The sequence below is a fragment of the Crassostrea angulata genome, chromosome 7, assembly GCF_025612915.1.
Source record: "Crassostrea angulata isolate pt1a10 chromosome 7, ASM2561291v2, whole genome shotgun sequence".
NCBI lineage: Eukaryota > Metazoa > Mollusca > Bivalvia > Ostreida > Ostreidae > Magallana > Magallana angulata.
In genome coordinates, this window is record NC_069117.1 from 13,568,042 (window position 1) to 13,587,604 (window position 19,563).

Below are 19,563 nucleotides of genomic sequence, written 5' to 3' on the forward strand. Positions count from 1 at the left end.
TAACCACCAGGTTAACTGGCGATTAACAAGTTTTATCATTTGTAATTTGAATGTTTAAAATGCATGCTTTATATAAATTTTATAAAGATTATATACAGTTGTTTGTGTTATTTTTTAATTAACAAACATTCCACGTTATAATAAAGATACCACTGTATGCAAACAGACTGTGTGGGGTCTCTTTTTGGTTGCATTCAAAACATGGATATCCTCTCAGTATAGACAAGCAGGGTGCGATGTTTAAACATACATGTAGATTACTAATAATCCAAAATACGCACAAAATCTTCAAAAAATAAATGAAGCATTTATTATGTGAGTGGGGTTGTTGAAAAATAAATGTCATACTTCCAAAGTAATTTTTTGTTGTTACATATTTGTCTTTTACGTGCATGTTGTATATTCCCGTCGCCTCTAAAATTCTTTTGTGGATACTAATTTTATGAATATATAATATTGGTATATTTCAAATGAATGTACGTAAAATTACGCCAAATCTTTTTATCTTCAAAATTCTTGGAATCTTATTATAAAAAAAATATTTCTAACGTCAGGTGCCTGTGTTTGTTATCGGTATACAAATGTTCACTTTGTTAATTCAGCAGTTTAAGAGTTTTTGGGGTTTTCATAAAACTTTTATTACGGATACCGTCCGACTTGTGGATTTTCCCTTGGATCACAAAATTGAATAAACCTAATGATTAAAATTATCTATTTTGATATATATGTAGTTGTTTGATTTTCCCGGTTAGTAGTAATTTTTAAAAATTTTCCTTGGGGTCTTATTTTACATAATATACCGTTGTGTCAATTTTCTACAATTATGAAGGCCGGGATTGAGTAAAATTTAGACAAAGTATCGGACAATTGCAAAAAAGCCGAATTAACATAGATTGTAACAACTAATTCAAACTCATAAATTTTGGAAGCATATTCGAGGAAATCCAGGACAATTACAAATTCAAACCTTCAAGACCCCGTCTTTCAGTACTCTCAATACTTTGATTTTTCAAAGAGACAGTACGGTCCGTCTTATAAAAACACGACTTGAAAAATTTCCGATCGGGTTCGGTATTATTGTACTACTCATAAACGTATAAACTTTCAGAAAATTAAATTAAAATTTGTCCTATAAATCAATTTAATTATTTCAGTTTAAAAATTATTTATGGTCCATTAATATATAAATTGTCACGTGTTTACAGGGTTCCGCCTTCTATAATATTACGCATGCGTATAAACAAAATGGCGAGTAAGGAAAAGAGAACGCGGGGTAGGCCTGCTGTCTACACTGAATTGGAAAGGAAAACACTGAGAAGAGAACGCGACCGAGCCAATTCGGGAACGAAAGTATATTTGGGAGACCAATATGTTCGTTGGACGAAGAAGAAACGGAAGCTTGGCAAAACAAATGCAGAGTTCGCAGAGATTATCCTGGACAGGTTTGTTGATAGAAATTTGTTTTTTCTACTTCTCCGGGTAATAATTGTATAAAGTTTTTAATTTAAGTAACCAGAATTATTGTGCCTTAGGTAAGTATTTTTCATTTTCTGTTTTTAGCTCACCTGAGCTGAATGCTCGAGTGAGCTATTCTTATCACATTTTGTCCGTCTGTCCTTCCGTCTGTAAACTTTTTACATTTTGAACTTCTTCTCTAAAACCGCTTGGCCAATTGCAACCCAATTTGGCACAAAGCATCCTTATTGGGAAGGCGTATAAATATTGCAGAAATAAAAGACCGATCTTTATCAAAGCAGAGAAAACCTCGAAACTGTAGAAATAGGGGGGTGCATTTTTAAAAATCTTCCTCTTAAGAACTACTGAGTCAAATTCAACATAATTTAGCATAAATCATCTTTATGGGAAGGAAAATATAAATTTCAAAAATTAATTAAGGGCTAATTCTGTTTCAGATTTAAGTAATTTACAAAAATAATAATAATACAGAGATAATGGAGGTCAATCAGTTTAACTCCGGGCTCGATATTTCATATATCGAAAACCAGTTAAGAGGACCAGTCTTTGTTAGAAGCAGCCATCTTTAAGTTGAACAGAGATAAATTTAATTTGGTTGTTGTGCAACAGTTTACGTGCCAAGGAAATATTTGAAACATCCAAAATATATTTGTGCCGTTTATGTGAAGTAAATTGAGGTTAAATAATTCAATGCGTTGACATTTTCATTTGTGACGGTGGTTTTATCTTGTTTTGATTTTCGTTTAGCATGTTTAGTTTCTTTTTATTTTAACTTGAGAGGAAACATCGTCTTTATTTTAGAATTTAAAATTTTTACGTGTAGACCGGTAAATCAGACAGCTGATTGTTTACATGTACCTGTGTAAAATCTGATGCACTAACAACATATATAGAATACTATTCATTATGTGGGTACATGTAATTAGGTAGGATCTCTACGTAATGGTTGATTAATGCAACATGTTTTATTAAGATGCTCAGTAATTTCAATCTAAACGGAGATTATTCTCGCTGCTAGAAATATTTTAGTATATATAAATTATGATGAAAAATAAATTTGATTTTTTCTTTGTTTTAGTGCATTTTTCTCTTGTTTTAATTGTTTACAAATTTCTATTTACTAACCTGAGAATCAAGCTTTGAGTTATAAGCAAGATGCAGAGCTTTGTGCACAATGCTACTGTATGTTTGTACACAAAGCTGAGGTCATGCTTTAGTTCGTTTATATTTTAAATGCAGTTATGCTGAATAGGAAATACCAAGTTTAAAAATCTTAAGTTGAATGGAATAAACTCATGTGAACAAAAACATGACTCAAGCCAAGCTATATATCTTGCTTATAATTCTATGATTGACGCTGAAATTTTGGTTGATCAATATAAATGTCATGCTAAAAGGATGATGTGCTGGAACTACTTTCTGGTGCCCCTTCTTCAATGATGAATTGCATAAAATCTACACAAATTTTTTCGAACATGAAATGAAAACGACATCTATTAAACAGTTAATAGTCCTGACACATTATTATTATGAGGATAAAAGCATTATTGGTGTTCTTAAAAAATTATTGCAACGGAAAATCATCTTTGTTTGTGGACATTTGTTGTTTTTTAATAAATATGAAAATAATTGGTACAATAGAGCGATATATGCCTGCCAATACATTAATTTGAATTATAGCTCTTTAACATATGTGACAACATTTTTCTGGTAAGTTTATTCTTCAATCAAGTAAGTAAGGATATGAAACGTCATACGAAATGAATTCATGCCTGGTAAACGACAATCAATTATAATGGAGAAGATCAATTCAATTTTTCAATGTTTTTAATTTGAGGAATTGAGCGCATTCATTCTGGTGCATTGAGGTACACTTTTCTTCTTTCCATATAGGACTTAAAAAAAAAAATACAATAACTAGTAAGTAGTGGAGGGAGAAAATGTATTTTAATCGTTTTATAAAGTGATGGGGGGGGGCTAAAATAAAGGGAACTGGAAGTTAACTCAGCTGCAATAATGTAGCCCTCTCCGATTTTTTATATCTGATGTTTACTGGAGAGGGCTACAATTCCACAGGATCTCCGTAAAGGTGCAAAACGTAAAGGTGCAAAATTGATTTTTTAATGCGGCTGACTTCGGTCTGAAAAGATCGCATTTATATTTGACTTCCGTTTGATAAAATGATTTTTTAATTCAGGTCGAACAAATTAACCGTATATAAATCAAAACCAGATAAAACACATCAGCATGTTTACCAGTCTTCTTTTTCAGCAGCCATGACAGTTCTCACGTGATTTTATGGGATGTACGCTTGGAGTTTTGATGGACTTGATAACATGAATGTCGGTGTAAATAATCGATCTTACCTCGTTATATCACTAAAACATCATTTAAGGAAATGGTATATAATGGAAATTCATATTTACCGCTTTAACTATGTTTAAAATAGGGGAATTCCTAAATTCAGTTCAAAATCCGCTCCTGAATTCTCATTGGCTGTCCCAAAATAAAACCGGTCAAGGCGGCACGTCTTTTAACCCCAAGGAACCCCAAGGAACCCCAGGGAAACCCCAAGGAACCCCAAGGAAACCCCAAGGAACCCCAAGGAAACCCCAATGACAGAAATAAATAACTATTGATACCCAAGGGGGTCTCATTAGAGTGCAAGGGTCACCCCTTACCCTTGGTACCCCAATTATACCCCAAGGAACCCCAAAGATAACCTATTAATACAGATTTATAACTCCTGATACACCATAGAACCCCAAGGAACCTCAAGGATACCCTTATAATACAAATTTTAAACTCTTGGTACCCCTGGGGACTCACTGGTATTCCAGACACACCTCTAAGAACCACAGGGAACCCCAGGGATATCCGAAGGAACTCGGAGAATACCCTAATAATACAGAATCATAACTCTTGATACTCCATAGAACCCCAAGGATACCCTAATAATACAAATTTAAAACTCTTATTAACCCTGAGGACTCATCGGTATTCCAGATCCACCTCTAGGAATCCCAGGGAACCCCAGGGATATCCCAAGAAACTCCAAGAATACCCTTATAATACAGAATCATAACTCTTAATACTCCATAGAACCCCAAGGATACCATAATACATTGTAATACAAATGTAAAACTCTTGATACCCCTGGGGACTAATTGGTATTCCAGATACACCTCTAAGAATCCCAGGGAACCCCAGGGATATCCCAAGGAACTCCAAGAATACCCTAATAATACAGAATTATAAATCTTGATACTCCATAGAACCCCAAGGATACCATAATACATTGTAATACAAATTTAAAACTCTTGATAACCCTGGAGACTCATTGGTATTCCAGATACACCTCTAAGAATCCCAGGGAACCCCAGGGATATCCCAAGGAACTCCAAGAATACCCTAATAATACAGAATTATAAATCTTGATACACCACAGAACCCCAAGGATACCTCAAGGAACTTAAAGGATAACTTAATAATACAAATTTAAATTCTTGATACCCGTAGGGACTCATTGGTATCTCAGACAAAACCCACCGATACCCCAAGGAACTCTGGGGATACTCTTATACATGTATTGGTTATATAAATTTTATAACTCTTGATATCCTATGGAACTCCAAGGATACACTATATCTCTTGATACTTTTTGGGTCACTTTGATATCCTAGACAAATCACAAGGTATCCCAAGGAACCCCATGGGTACCCCAAGAAACCTAAAGGATACCCTAATAGTACTCTAATAGTAATAATACAGATACCCCATTGTTATCCCTGACACACCCTATGGATACCTCAAGGAACTCCAAGGTTACCCAGTAATATAACTTTTGATACCCAAATGAACCCCCAGGATACCCTAATAACACAATTTTATATCTCTGGATACACCCTCGGGGCTTTTTGATATCCCAGACACCATTAGGTATCCCACGGAACCCCATGGATACCCCAAGGAACTGAAAGGATACCCTTATAATACAGATTCATAAAACTTGATACCCCATAGAACCCAATGGAACCCCAAGGATATAGCCTAATAATTCAAATTAAAAATTCTTGATACCATTGGGGACTCATTGGTATCCCAGACACGCCTCTAAAAACCTCTATAAACCCTAGGGAACTCCACAGAAATCCCAAGAAACTCCAAAAGATACCCTAAAAATACAGATTTATAACTCTTGATACACCATACAACCCCAAGGATACCCTAATATGTAATACTTTAAAACACATTTGGTCTAGCCGAAAAAATTTTGTCTATAAATTTGTTTCGGACTTGTGATATTGCATTACATTCTAAAATATAATGAAATTCATCGGCTATACGTTTTTTGTAACAGAGAGGACAAAATCTTTCATTTAATGGGATACCTTCCCATCTTCCCACTTCAACTGGTAGATGGTGATTTGAAGTACGAAAGAACTATATATATGATATGAGTTAAATTTGGCCCCCATTATTCGCAATTTTTTAAAGTGTTTCAGGTACAATAATATGTTATGTTATATTTTAGAAGAGTTGATGTAAAATTTATTTTTCATCTATTTATTTGATTTTTTTGCACTCACTGGCAGAAAATGACGTCAGAAGTGACGCTATTTCAATCAAAATCAGTCAAAAATTTTCATTTTTCTTATCTTTTCATGAATGGGAAATATAGAGGGCATGCTTGAACAGGGAAATTTTTTTTGTCACTTATTAGCCTTGGCTAGATACATCTCTGATTAAAATATTTTGTTTGTTCAAGCATGCTCTCTATTTTTTCTGAAAGAAAAACTGCTTGAAAACAAGCTGTTTTATCATGTTTATGCTAAAAATGCAAAAATGGCAGGAAAAGGTTGTCTTTACGATGTCATATTTCTAAATTCTGGGCAGTTGAATCAAAATGAACATTATGTAAAAACATCACATTTATATTTGTACAAAGAAAAATGATGATGTTCATTTTAGGGGGCCATTTTAGGCCCATATCATATATATAGTCCTTTTACAAGAATTTTTCTGAATTTCATGGGTAAAATATTGAAATAGTTCCATCAGTCTGAAAATGTAGTCCTAAATGTACATGTTGTTGAGCATTTAATTCTTTAATATCATAACCACTATAGCCAAATTGTATGATGTACGTGATAATTCCTCTGCATTTCTTATAAAATTAACATTTATAGTTTTTTTCATTATTAAAATCAACAGCCCAAAACTTGAACCATATAATGTTTATTTTTTCAAGGTTCTTGATAAGGGACATAGAAGGGGTAGTAATGTCATAGTTTTCCTTCTCCTCAAAAGAATGAATATTGAGTAATTTTACATGAAATAAAAATTAGCTTGTACGATCAATCATGATAGAACAAACCCTTTTTAATTATCAAAATTTACTTCTATTACAAGTATCTAATTAATTTTTTTAACTTTATTTTAAACATAATCTAAAAAAACTGCCTGTTATTTTTTTTTTTATTAAAAATTTGCTTAAGGTCAATAATTGAACAGACTATAATTTACCTGTAATTAATTTCCTTTGTTCTTTGAAACCCTTACCTGAGCACCATTCCCACTTAGCTAAAATCAGTCACCCATAAAAATTTCAGAATTATAGCAAAGTGGGAAGACACCCAAAATTCACAAGGGTTGTCTACCAATAAACAAGGAGATGTAGGTGTAGGTAAATATATTGCAACAGTGATGGTGAAGCCATTGTGTATACATGTAAAGGGTTATGTTGGTCCTTTAATCCCTGTCCAAGAGCTACCACCAATATACAACGGGTGTCTACCTGCAATTAACAGGTATTTTGGTGCCTCTCAGGTGAACATTCTGCACGCATAATGGGTCAATCCATTGTGTTGTACCCACGAAGGGGAGATAGCCCCACTCCACACTTCCATGATCACTTCTCAAAAGTACTCCAAAAAGGGTAACACCCCCTATGTCAATAGTAAAACAAGTTTGGGTCTTTGTAACTGAACAATATCTTTCTCCACTTCATTTGAAAATTTCACCGAAGAAACATTGTCATATTAAGTGTTCATATGGATGGTTCACCGCAAGAATTGCAGACTTCCTTGTGGTGACATAAAATTTAGTGCCCTATTTTCATGAATTTGATATAATTTGTTACTGATTCAATATCGGCTGATCATCAGTTGGTAAGAGACAACACATTCTGCCAATTAACGGTACTCGATTATGATTTTTGACCCATTTGACAACACTAATTGTTAAATTCATCCAAAGTGAACAGATATTGGAGAAACATTATTTTTATCATACCAGTATGTATTGGGGTATCACAAGTGATACAAACAAACGATGTAATTACGGATGCCCAGTTTGGATTCAAACCTAATTGTGGTACACGAGATGCAATATTTGCTCTCCATTCTATTGTAACAAATACTTTGTGCAAACGGAAACGATTGTACTGTGCATTTATCGACTTCAAGAAAGCTTTTGACTCAATTGATAGATCTAAATTATGGTTAAAGTTATCTAAAGTGGGCATCCAGGGTAAATTGTTAAATGTTATTAAAGCTTTATATAATGATGTTAAATCTTGTGTTGTCGTGAATGGGCACTTAAGCGATTATTTTTGTAACAATGTTGGTCTTATGCAAGGTGAAGTGTTATCTCCAATTTTGTTTAATCTATATGTAAATGATTTTGAAATGAATTTTTTAAAATCTGGATGCATACCGCACGAATTATTATCATTAAATCTGTTTCTACTAATGTATGCAGATGACATGGTACTTTTCTCTGAATCTGTTGAAGGTCTACAACTACTTTTAAATGAATTGTCACATTATTGCAAAACTTGGAACTTGTGTATAAATGTTGAAAAATCAAAAATTGTAGTTTTTAGAAATAAGGGCAAAATCAAGTGTAATGAAAAATGGTGTATTGGTAATGACGCATTAGAAATCGTGGAACAATTTACTTATTTGGGAATAATATTCCAGTACAATACTAAATTTACAAAAGCTGAAAAGCAATTATCTGACCAGGGTAGAAAGGCAATGTTTGCGTTTAGGAAAAATATTAGAGGCATGATACTTAATCATGAAACATTATTATCGCTTTTTGATTGTTATGTTGGTGGCATTATTAATTATGCTTCAGAAATTTGGGGCTCTCATAAAGGTAACAATGTTGAAAAACTGCACCTTGATTTTTGTAAGCAAACCCTGGGTGTGAAAAGGTCTTCATTTAATGCTGCTGTGTATGCAGAGTTAGGTAGAATACCTCTTATTACAAAAAGGTTTTGTTCAATTTTAAAATTTTGGAACGATGTGTTATGTAGTAATAATTGTATTATACAAAAGTGTTACAAAGAAATGTACATTAACTGCGAATTACATGGACATAAAAATTGGGCTTCTGATGTAAAGAAAATTTTAAATGAAATTGGGTTCAATGAAGTTTGGAATAAACAAACAATTGATTCACTAACTCTAAAAGTCATAAATCAACGAATCGTAGACTTGGCTAAACAAGATATTTTTGGTAAAATAGAAAATTCGCAGAAATGTCATTTTTATAAATATTTAGTGGATGGATTTCATCTTCAATATTACCTGAGAAAGTCAGTCCCTGTAAAATTTCAACAGTGTATATCAAAATTAAGATTGTCCTCTCATCGTTTAGCTATCGAAACTGGAAGGTACAATAATACACAAAGAGCCCAAAGGAACTGCTTTTCATGTAAAAATTATGTTGAAGATGAATTCCATTTTATTTTAGTGTGTCCAGTATATATTAAATACCGTCAAAAATACATTAAAAAGTATTTTTATGAGAAACCATCGATGTTCAAGCTGTTGCAATTGTTTAATAACGAAAATTTTAAAGATATGTGTAACCTCGGCAAATACATTTATTATAGTATGAAATTAAGAAACGATATATGTAATTAAGTGTAGATGTTGTTCTTTTAATTTTTTTTCGCCTTTACTTATGTCAATTGTTCATATTTATGTATGTACAATGTAATAGGGGCTCCTGTAAAATACCCACTTCTGTACTTTAATATGTTTAATTTGTAAAATCTGATGAGCTGCAAAGCTTAAAGAAATAAAGAATGAATGAATGTGAAAGTGTTCCTTGGGTTGCCCAGATGTTTTTATGATATTCCATTGAGTAATTGGGTATAATTGGGTATTAATTAGTAATATGTTTTACAGTACAACCATTGGGGTGGTTATTAAATTCTATCAATTGGGTACCTTGCAATTGGGGTTCCTACAGGTATCCTTGGGGTACCAATAGTTGACCTTTGGACTCCAATGAGTATCCTGGGGTATCAATAGTTATCAATTTTTATAATTGGGGTATCCTTGGGGTATCAGGAGTGACCCTTTTGATTTTTAATGAGACCGGCCTTGGTCATCAAATTTACTTTCCACCATTGACTTTATTTGAGGTATCTATGCATGGGGTTCTCAAGGGTATCCTTAATGGGTTCTCATTGGTATACTTGGGATTCATTTGGGTTCTTTGGGGTACTTATCACTTTAAATACATATGTATAACAGTAATATATTTACAAATTAATGTATCTGATGATATTTTTTTTTATTTAATTGTTTTAATGAAAAACCAACAAAATGACAATAATCCCACCCTTTGCAGTAAATGGAAATACCGGTAGCCAAGCAATGCTCTTCTGTTGATAAAACTTTGAATATCTTTCTAATAAGAGTCTTAACAGATGCAGTTAGTTGTTTCAAATTTTCCTCACTTTCTGCTATGGCCTATGGTACAATGGAACTCCATATCAGAAAATTGATCCCATAGGACTTTATATATGATTTTCTTTGACAGGCTTTTTAAATTTAATAAACTCCCAAAACATTACCATAATTACCATACTATGTAAAAATATGTAAGAAAGAAAATTTAATATTACAAACAATTTTAAAATTGCAGAAACACTACAATCATATCAGTAATTTTAATAAATCTAATTTAAATTAGATTCCCTATAGGGTCACTTCATCAATTTACTTGCATGACTCATAAATTTAAACAACTTCTAAAAATAGTTCACTTCTTTATTTTAATAATGATATTATTTATTTTCTTTTAAATTAGCCCCAAAGCCACTGCCCATTTTACAGATTATCAATTTTCCATACACACATGCTCCATCTAAACCATGGCTCAGATAATGGCCCCCTTGGGACAAATGAATTCAGCCAGCTCCTAAGAATTTATCATTGACAAACAAAAATTCTGCATTGTCAGTTGATAGAATACTTATAAAAGATAGATTTAGTTAACGCATAAAGACAAAAAACCTCCATTTGAATGTATTTTATATAAATATATTTTAGGGTGTTTTAATGCTATAAATTAATAAAATCTGTAAGGATTACCTCCCTTACTTTTCAACATCAGTGAACAATATATAGAATGAGGAAAATGAAAACTGTCATAAAATCATTAAATCTTGTCTGATCCTAAAAAAATTACAGGTGCACATCTTCAGATGGTGATCAACATACGTACAAATTTTCAGACTGGGGTACCCTTGGGGTACTAAGAGGTGACCCTTGAAGTCCAATAAGACCCCTTGAGTATTAAAATTTATTAATTTTTGTCATTGGGGTTCCTTGGGGTATCCTTGAGGTTCCTTGGGGTTTCCTTGGGGTTCCTTGGGGTTCCTTGGGGTTAAAAGACGCACCCGGTCAAGGTCAGTAAACATGGCGGACAAATTCAACTTTTGTTGTTGACATACACGAAAAATAACTGATATATGGACTATACTTGATATTTTTGGATTAATTTATGCCATAGACATCTACAACGTTTGTGTTCAGGTAAGAAATGCAAATGTTATTCTCATTTATAAACGATTTGAGACGAAATTGTTGCGGGAGTGAGTCACTCCCGCACTTGCACCATTACGGAGATCCTATGGAGTTGTAGCCCTCTCCCCCCAAAAAGAAAAAAAAAAATCGGGAGAGGGCTACATTATTGCAGCTAGAACTGTGAACACCAACTGAAAATTTAGTTATTTATATTGCATATGATCTTATTTTTGGTAAAAATGGTATTCCATAAAGGTAAATATGTCAAAGATTAAGTATATGCAAAAATAAGTGTAAAATTTGGATATTCATTTTTTGGTTAATCTACCGAGAGGCCACATGGCACAATATGCCATATAAAGCCAGTGTTGCTCAGGTGAGCGATGTGGCCCATTGGACTTCTTGTTAATCTTAGTACAGGAGTTGCTATAATCTACAGGTTTGTTGATAGAAACAACTCAGACTTCTTACTGTTTCTAATACTTGTAAAAACCGACTGGAAAGAACACCATTTATCATTTATCGTGAAAGAGATAGATGCTCCGCAGGTCTAAGTAACCTCCGTTTTTGGAGGATAGATTTTATCCTCCAAAATTGGAGGATAGATGCCTCCACCCCCTGGTGGATTTTTTCAAATGAAGGGCAATTAAATCTGTTTATAAAGGGAGTTAACTATGACTTTGAATCTTATTATTAAACAATTAAAAAATCATCTAAGGTAGCTATCATTAAATATATTAATTACTTAATAGAAATTAAAGCTGACATGAATTCATAAAGCATTTGGACGCCATTTTAGTTTCGATTGCTCCTCTACTGTCACTGAGGTATATATATACTGCCTACCGGGCAAGAAAGTTGCGGTCAGTTGCTTTCTGATCGAGACACTCAGGTTGCATGGACTTCTAAATGCATAAACTACACATTGAAGTAAAATGTTTGTAATGAAGAATATAAAAGGAAACAACAATGAATAAAATACATACTATATTTATTTTTAAAAAAAAATCCAAGGTACAGTAAAACACAGTTATAGCGAACACGCTTATAATGAATTGACGCTTACAGCGAAGTAAATTTCTTTCCCCAAGTCTCTATTTCATGTTGTAAACTTGACGGATATAACGAATTACGCTTAAAACGAAGTTAAATTGGCCGTCCCTGGGACTTCGTTATAAGCGTGTTTTACTGTATCTGTATTATTTTGCACAGAAAGTGCTGCCTTACTTCGCATGCACATCGAGTGTTGTTCGTACATAGTGCACAGCGTTTGCATCTTTTTGAAAACCCCGGCAGCACTACATTCAACACAGTAGCTTAATGATAGATAATCCAAGAAGGTAACAACGAAACATCATTTTCATCGGTTTCTACAAAAACACTCCATTTCTAAAATCCATGTGATCATTGGCATTGCTCGATCTGCCACAGTGTGTGGTTTGCGCATGTGTGATGCTATAACATACACAGGAAACGGTCTAAAATTATCGAGGAAATTTGAAGTATCTGTGCCTGGATTTCAATCAGTTTTGTTTCGTTGTTCATTGGATTTTCAAAACACGTTTCTACACGTCTTTTTGTCAAATATAACGTGTTCGGGTGCATGAAATACCTGAATGCGATGAAGCATGAATAGTGTTTTGGTCTTATATAAGGGGTGAATAGCAATGAGCAGAACAATAGAAATCGACAACTAATATGGCAGTAGTCGTAGGTAAAAGGGAAATAATGCATATTTATGAATTCATGTCAGCTTTAAAATTTAAATGATTAGAGGGCTAGTTTAAGGTGGAATAACACACCTGGAAAAAGTCACTCAAATTAACAGTAAGTTATTTGATTATGTACTAGATATATAAATGATAAATAAAGTGTACATATGTTAAATATGCAAAAAAAATATCAGTTTGGGGATAAAAATGAATATCTAAAAATCAATTTAGTCAGCAATAAAAAAAATCCCCTGCGGGAATTAAACTTGGACATTATTCACTTTTCTATAAGTTACATGTTGGCGTTGATAGAATTCTTTTAATAATTGAAATGTTGTTTCAATCAGAGGTCAGTCATTTTGTAATGATGTGTTATTCAACTTTAAAAGGAAAAAATATTTTCAGAGGAAGACTCACCATTTTCGGAATTTAATTTAATGTAACAATTATAAAGAGTCTCCTTCATTTGTAAAAGTAAGTACTGGAAGAACAAACTTTAAAAGCATGTTATGAAAATGCTATACATGGAATTTTAAATAGCTGTATGCAATCATTAGTTTATTTCATTAACTTTGATTTCCATATCCCAAAATGGAGAGCAATTTGACCTACAATGCAGTGGAACTTTCCATATATTGTAAAAAAGTATTGGCCGCCGTCTTGAAATTGAGCTATCCTCCAAAATGGGAGGTAGTGAGATCTATTAGGAGAGTCCCTTTTACCTTGTATTCCATGATGACTGAGTCGAGCAAAGATCTTGTAGTTTTCAGCAGTGTCAAAAACTGTCAATCAAAATACTGTTTGAATACATGTGGTACAAATTAGTGATACAAGATTAATCCAGTTAGGTTTGTATAACCCTTTCATTTTTCTGAAAGCTTATATTAATAAGTACTTAAATTGGATATGTTAAAGGGATTTGTATGTACTTCAACTGTCACAATCAACGTTATTTTTTATTTCCTAACGATACAATAGGTAAGTCTGAAATAAAGCACAAATGTTTTTCAGCTGTACTGTCTCTTTAATAGGCTTTCCCTTAAATAACGACCCATATATTTGACCCACTTTTAAAGCAATCACATGATTGTCTCATTTCCAAATACATGTACTGCAAAAATGACAAACAAAAAAGTAACAGTAAAGAAAATAGGAGGAAGAGTAGCTATTTGATCAGAAACTGAAAAGAAACAAAGAATGAAAGAGAATGATGATTGGTTGTAAAGTAAGAATATACTGTAGAAGCACATATATTTGTCGGGTTTAAATTTTGTTGTTTCTAAACCAAATAAATTTTCGTTGAGATTTAATTTCATCAAATCTTAATCTTTAAAATGCATCATGTATCAACTCTGTATTTAAGAACACTTGGGTTAAAAATTCGTCGTGGATTAATTTCGTCAATTTATAGTGCCAACGAAAATGTCGAAATTAAATCCCCATCAAATATTTCTGCTTCTATAGTACATAGGCGATACTGTGGACCGGTGGAGAGCACTTAAGCAAAAAATCAATGCTAAAACAGACAAAGAAATGACTACCATTCTTATTGACTGGCAAGTAATATTTGTGTTAGGATGGGATTTAAGTTCATTAAAATTTGACTGGAATGCCAGCTCTCATGAGCTGAAAGCTCAAGAGAGCCTTTCTGATCACTTTTTGTCTAGCATCCGTCTGTCTGTCCGTCCATTTGTCTGTCTGTAAACTTTTTTACTTTTTAGCTCACCTGAGCTGAAAGCTCAAGTGAGCTATTCTGATCACATTTTGTCCGTCGTCCGTCTGTCTGTCCGCTCGTCCGTCTGTAAACTTTTTACATTTTGAACTTCTTCTCTAAAACCGCTTATCCAATTTCAACCAAATTTGGCACAAAGCATCCTTATGGGAGGGCGAATATAAATTGCAGAAATAAAAGTCTGATCTGTATTCAAAGCGGAGAAAACCTTGAAACTGTAGAAAAAGGGGAGTGCATTTTTAAAAATCTTCTTCTCAAGAACTACTGAGTCCAAGTCAACGGAGTTTAGCATAAATTATCCTTATGGGAAGGAAAATATAAATTGCAAAAATGAAGGGCTAATTCTGTTGCAAATCTGAGTTATTACGAAAATAATAATAAAGGAAAGGCGTGTTTCAGCTTCGGGTTCGGCATCCGGTAAAATGGGTTGACAAGACTTGGCCTGGGCAAAACAAAAGATTGGCAGTTATTAATCTGCCAATCTCATTAAAATTTCAGGATATTTGATACACCAGTATATTTGTATTCGCTGTAAATATTGCTGCAAAATAATGCGTATTTGGAATTGACGATTGCCGATCTGCCCCAGCTTTTATTTTTTCCACGGCCCGGGTTTGCATACCCATTTTACCAAGACTCGTATTCCATACTTCTAAAACGAGGTTCTTTGTTTAAAGCAGCCATGATATTATACGAAAAAAGGGTCGATCTGACTATGATGAATTTGCTTGTTATGCAACAGTTCGCGCATGAAGGGAAACGCACAATATCTTTTGAACGCCCATTGTTGCACAGATGAGCGATGTGGCCCCATGGGCCTCTTGTTTGACTTCTACTTACGAACCCACCAGGCTAATTTCAAACAAACTTGGCACAAAGCATCAGTGGGTGAAGTGGATTCAAGTTTGTTAAATGAAGGACCACGCCCTCTATAAAGGAGAGATAATTAAAAATTATTGAAAATATGTTGGCATTTTTCAGAAATCTTCTTCTCAAAACCATATGACCAGAAGCATCCTCAGGTAGGTAAGATTCAAGTTTGTTCAAATCATGATCCTTGGGGCTAGGGGCAACAAGGGGGGGGGGTCAAATTTTTAAATAGGAATATATAGAGAAATTTTTTAAAAAATCACCGTCAACACAATTTACCCAGAAACGCTGAAACTAAAGTCATTTAAGATAGTGTGGATTAAAATTTGTCAAAATCATAATGTACAAGAGTAGGGTTGGGCCACATGGGTGTGGGGGGGGGGGGTCTGCTTTTACAAAGGAAAACATTTAAATTATTCAGAAAAACTCAAATGTTATAAAGTATGGATTTACTTATATGCAAGCATTTTGACATAGTTGATTCTTTAAAATTGTTTAGACTGTGGTCCCTAGACAATTCTTTGGCATCAGAAGGGGTCAAAGTTTGATGAGGACTATAATCAATATATAAACAGTTGTTAAAGACCCTCTCTAGAGCTGCAGTGCTCAATATGTGATATGACTGTAAAATCATCCTGTTACAAAAGGCTGAATGAAAAGCAAAAGAATATGCAGGGGAATTTTTTTAATATAGGATCTGTATGATACAACATTGTTCAGATATTTTGTATATGACTCCATAAAGCTGATTTTATAATGTCTATTGTTGCTCAAGTGAGTGATGTGGCCCATGGGCCTCTTGTTCTCTTGTACTTTCTTTGTCCAGCATCATTTGAAATAGCGTTTTCATGATTCTCATGTACAGTTTCTTTGTAAAATGGTTAATCATTTTCTTTAAAAGTTTACTAGAAACTTTAATTTTAACAATCCCGTCAATAATGAGGAGATTTTGGAAAAAAAATCAATAAAGTTTTAAGTCAATTGTATGAATCTACATTTTATATGTATATAGAAAAACAGTAAGTTATATCATCAGCTGTTGTGGCCTAACAGTAGAGCGTTTGGCTATTAAACATAACAATTTTAGGATTGTGAGTTCAAAACCCACTGTCAGCACTCGTAAGATTTTTGTTGTAAACATTTGCCGTGCTCTTTTTCAGCATATTATGCTTACGCTATATAAGTCCTTTGTATACTATGCAAAAAAAGGATGAGTAGTGAACATATAGAGACCAACTGACAGAAGACATACTAATGGACAATTTATTTTACACTAGGCCTATTATGTGGTTATATAGATACATACAACTAATGAAACATTTTCAATGTTTTATAGGTATGAATCACTTGGATCATCACCATCATCATCATGCAAAAAATCTCGGACTGACAAAGTGCGTAACACGCGAGTTTCTGTCCAAACTCAGACAGTGCATAACGCACAATTGCGAGTTTCTGCCAAAACTCAGACTGCGCATAACACACAAGTTTCTGCCCAAACTCAGACTGTGCATAACACACAAGATTCTGCCATCAGTGGAAGCAGAGATATAGTTAATGTTCCTATTGGAAATCAAAGCCCTCATGTATCGACACCAGGGAGTGAGGCCTCATCATCAGGGTGTGGTTTAAATAGAACTACATGTGTGTCCAGTAACAGTCAAAGTGGAACTGAGATACTATTACCGATAATACGTGTACCGGTATTTATGCCGACCTGTGTGTTGATGACCACTGTAAAGTCTGAAACGTGAAGTCGTGAACTATGTTAAGTTTGTTTGTATTATGTTGGTTACAAATAGCATGTAGCTGTCCCAAAGAATTTAGGTAATTGGCTCTTTTTAAATATTTTTCACTTGAGCAAGAAGATAATTAAAACATTTCATTGCATAATTATATAGAGATACTATTCAGATATGAGAAACTATCTAATCATGATGAATTGTGTATATAATTATAAATGTGAGTGTGTGTTTATGATTTTGTATATACATGTGCATATAGATATGTATAAATGTTTATCCCTCTATTTGTGTTTTTTTTCTTCATTCATGTTTATGTTTTGTATGCATGAGTACAGTACCGATCAGACCTAACCTAACAGGAAGTAAACCCCAGCTAAACCCCGGGTTTACTTTGGGAGTTTACTCTTTTACTCTGGATTTATAGTATTAATAATTATATTTAATAATTATGATACCGTACTTTATAATACATGGTATATTAATATCGGATTAGTCCGGATCAACGATAAATGTTACAGTAACTGCTTTCCAAATATGCAATAAAAACCAAATTTTTAAAAATCTTCTCTACTTTCACACATGTAAGGTAAAAACTAATTGCATGGTTATGATGCCAATAAAGCCCTCTACTAAAATTGTGAAATTCACAACCTCTGGGTCAGGGGTTCAGGCTTTAAGATGGGGGCAATTATGGCCACATAGTAGAAATGTATTTAATCTTAGAAAATCTTCTACTTTTCTCCCATATATATTTGTTAAAGACTATCAAATGCATGGTTATGATGTCCATGAAGTCTTCTACCTATTAATTTTGGAATTTATTGACCCTTGGGACAGGGGTTTAGGCCCTAGAGCGGGGCCTATCTAGTCGCATAGTGAAAATGTATTAAATCTTAGAAAGTCTCCTTTACCCACAGATGTGGAGAAAAATTGAATACCTGGTTATGATGAAAATTTACTTCATAATTACATGTACATTATTCGGGAAGCCCTCTACTAAGATTGCAAATTTTATGTTCCCTGGAGTATGGGTTTTGACTCTAGGGCAAGGCCAATTTGAAAATGGATGTACAGTGTTAATGCATATGTTTAAAAACTATCTTATCTACTCCCTACACAAGTAAGGGAAACTAAATTCATAATTTTGTATAACAGGAAGCCCTCTACCAAAATTTTGAATTTTATGTCCCCCAAGGAAGGGGTTCTGATTCTAGGGAGAGGCCAAAATAGTCATATAGTGTTAATGCATTTAATGTCTAAAAAAGTCATCTGCTGTTAACACTCATGAATAAAAACTGACTGCATGTAAAAAAAAGAAAAAAAAGCTGTCTATCAAAATTTTAAAATTTTATTTCTTCCATTGTTGGGATTTGAATTAATGGCAAGGCCAAAATATATACTCAAATATTGTATAGGGTAGGGGTTCTTATATCTGCAGGTATGCAGGGTGTGGCTAAAATGGTAATTTAGTGTTAATGTATATAAATGCAATGTTTAAAAAACGCCTACTGACACAGAATGGAAACTGACTGCATATTTAGAACAAATAGGAGAAAACATTTAGCTGTCATCTATAATAATATTTCATGTCACCTACATGTAAGGCAGGGTTATGGCTGGGGTGGGGGGGGGGGGGTATATTTTATTCTGCTCAGGAATTTTAATGAAAGAAATGAGTAAATTCATATATTTATAAAAGAGATAGAGTGAAGCTGTCTATCAAAGTAAAGAGGTGAAAGCATTTGGAAAGCGTTTGGAGGGGGGTGGATGGGTGGGTAACAGTAAATGGAGTTATCTTCCCTTGCTTCTTAATGATGGAGTTATCTTCCTTTGATTGTTAAGATTGAATAAGTTGTATGATGAGTTTATATGGAAGTAATTTCATTTTTTTCCCTATTCCTTTTCGTCTGTCGTCGTGAGTCGTCCGTTGTGCGTTAACAATTTTACATTTTTAACTTCTTAAAAACTACAAGGCTAATTGTTATCATTTTTGGGGTGAGGCATCTCTATGGTACCACAAGTGGGGCCAAATATGAAAATAAGAGCCAAATTTTTAAAAATCTTCTTCTCTACTCCCACACATGTGAGGAAAAATCTGTTTGCATGGTTATGATGTCCATGAAGCCCTCTACCAGAATTGTGAAATTCAAGACCCCTGGGTCAGGAGTTCAGGCTCTAGGGTGGGGCCAATATGG

General features: G+C 33.7%; 1 protein-coding gene across 1 annotated transcript; it reads left to right on the forward strand.

Moving 5' to 3' along the window:
- Positions 1-1,220: 1,220 nt before the first annotated feature.
- On the forward strand, positions 1,221-17,652 carry LOC128155674 (uncharacterized). Its single transcript, XM_052817496.1, has 2 exons — positions 1,221-1,442; positions 16,960-17,652. The coding sequence occupies exons 1-2, from the start codon at positions 1,231-1,233 to the stop codon at positions 17,375-17,377; spliced, it is 630 nt and encodes a 209-aa protein (XP_052673456.1). The 5' UTR covers positions 1,221-1,230; the 3' UTR covers positions 17,378-17,652.
- Positions 17,653-19,563: the final 1,911 nt, after the last annotated feature.

Coding starts and splice junctions, on each gene's coding strand:
- LOC128155674 (XM_052817496.1), top strand. CDS start 1,231: ATGCGTATAAACAAAATGGCGAGTAAGGAAAAGAGAACGCGGGGTAGG. Junction 1,443..16,959: donor GCAGAGATTATCCTGGACAG/GTTTGTTGATAG, acceptor AATGTTTTATAG/GTATGAATCACTTGGATCAT.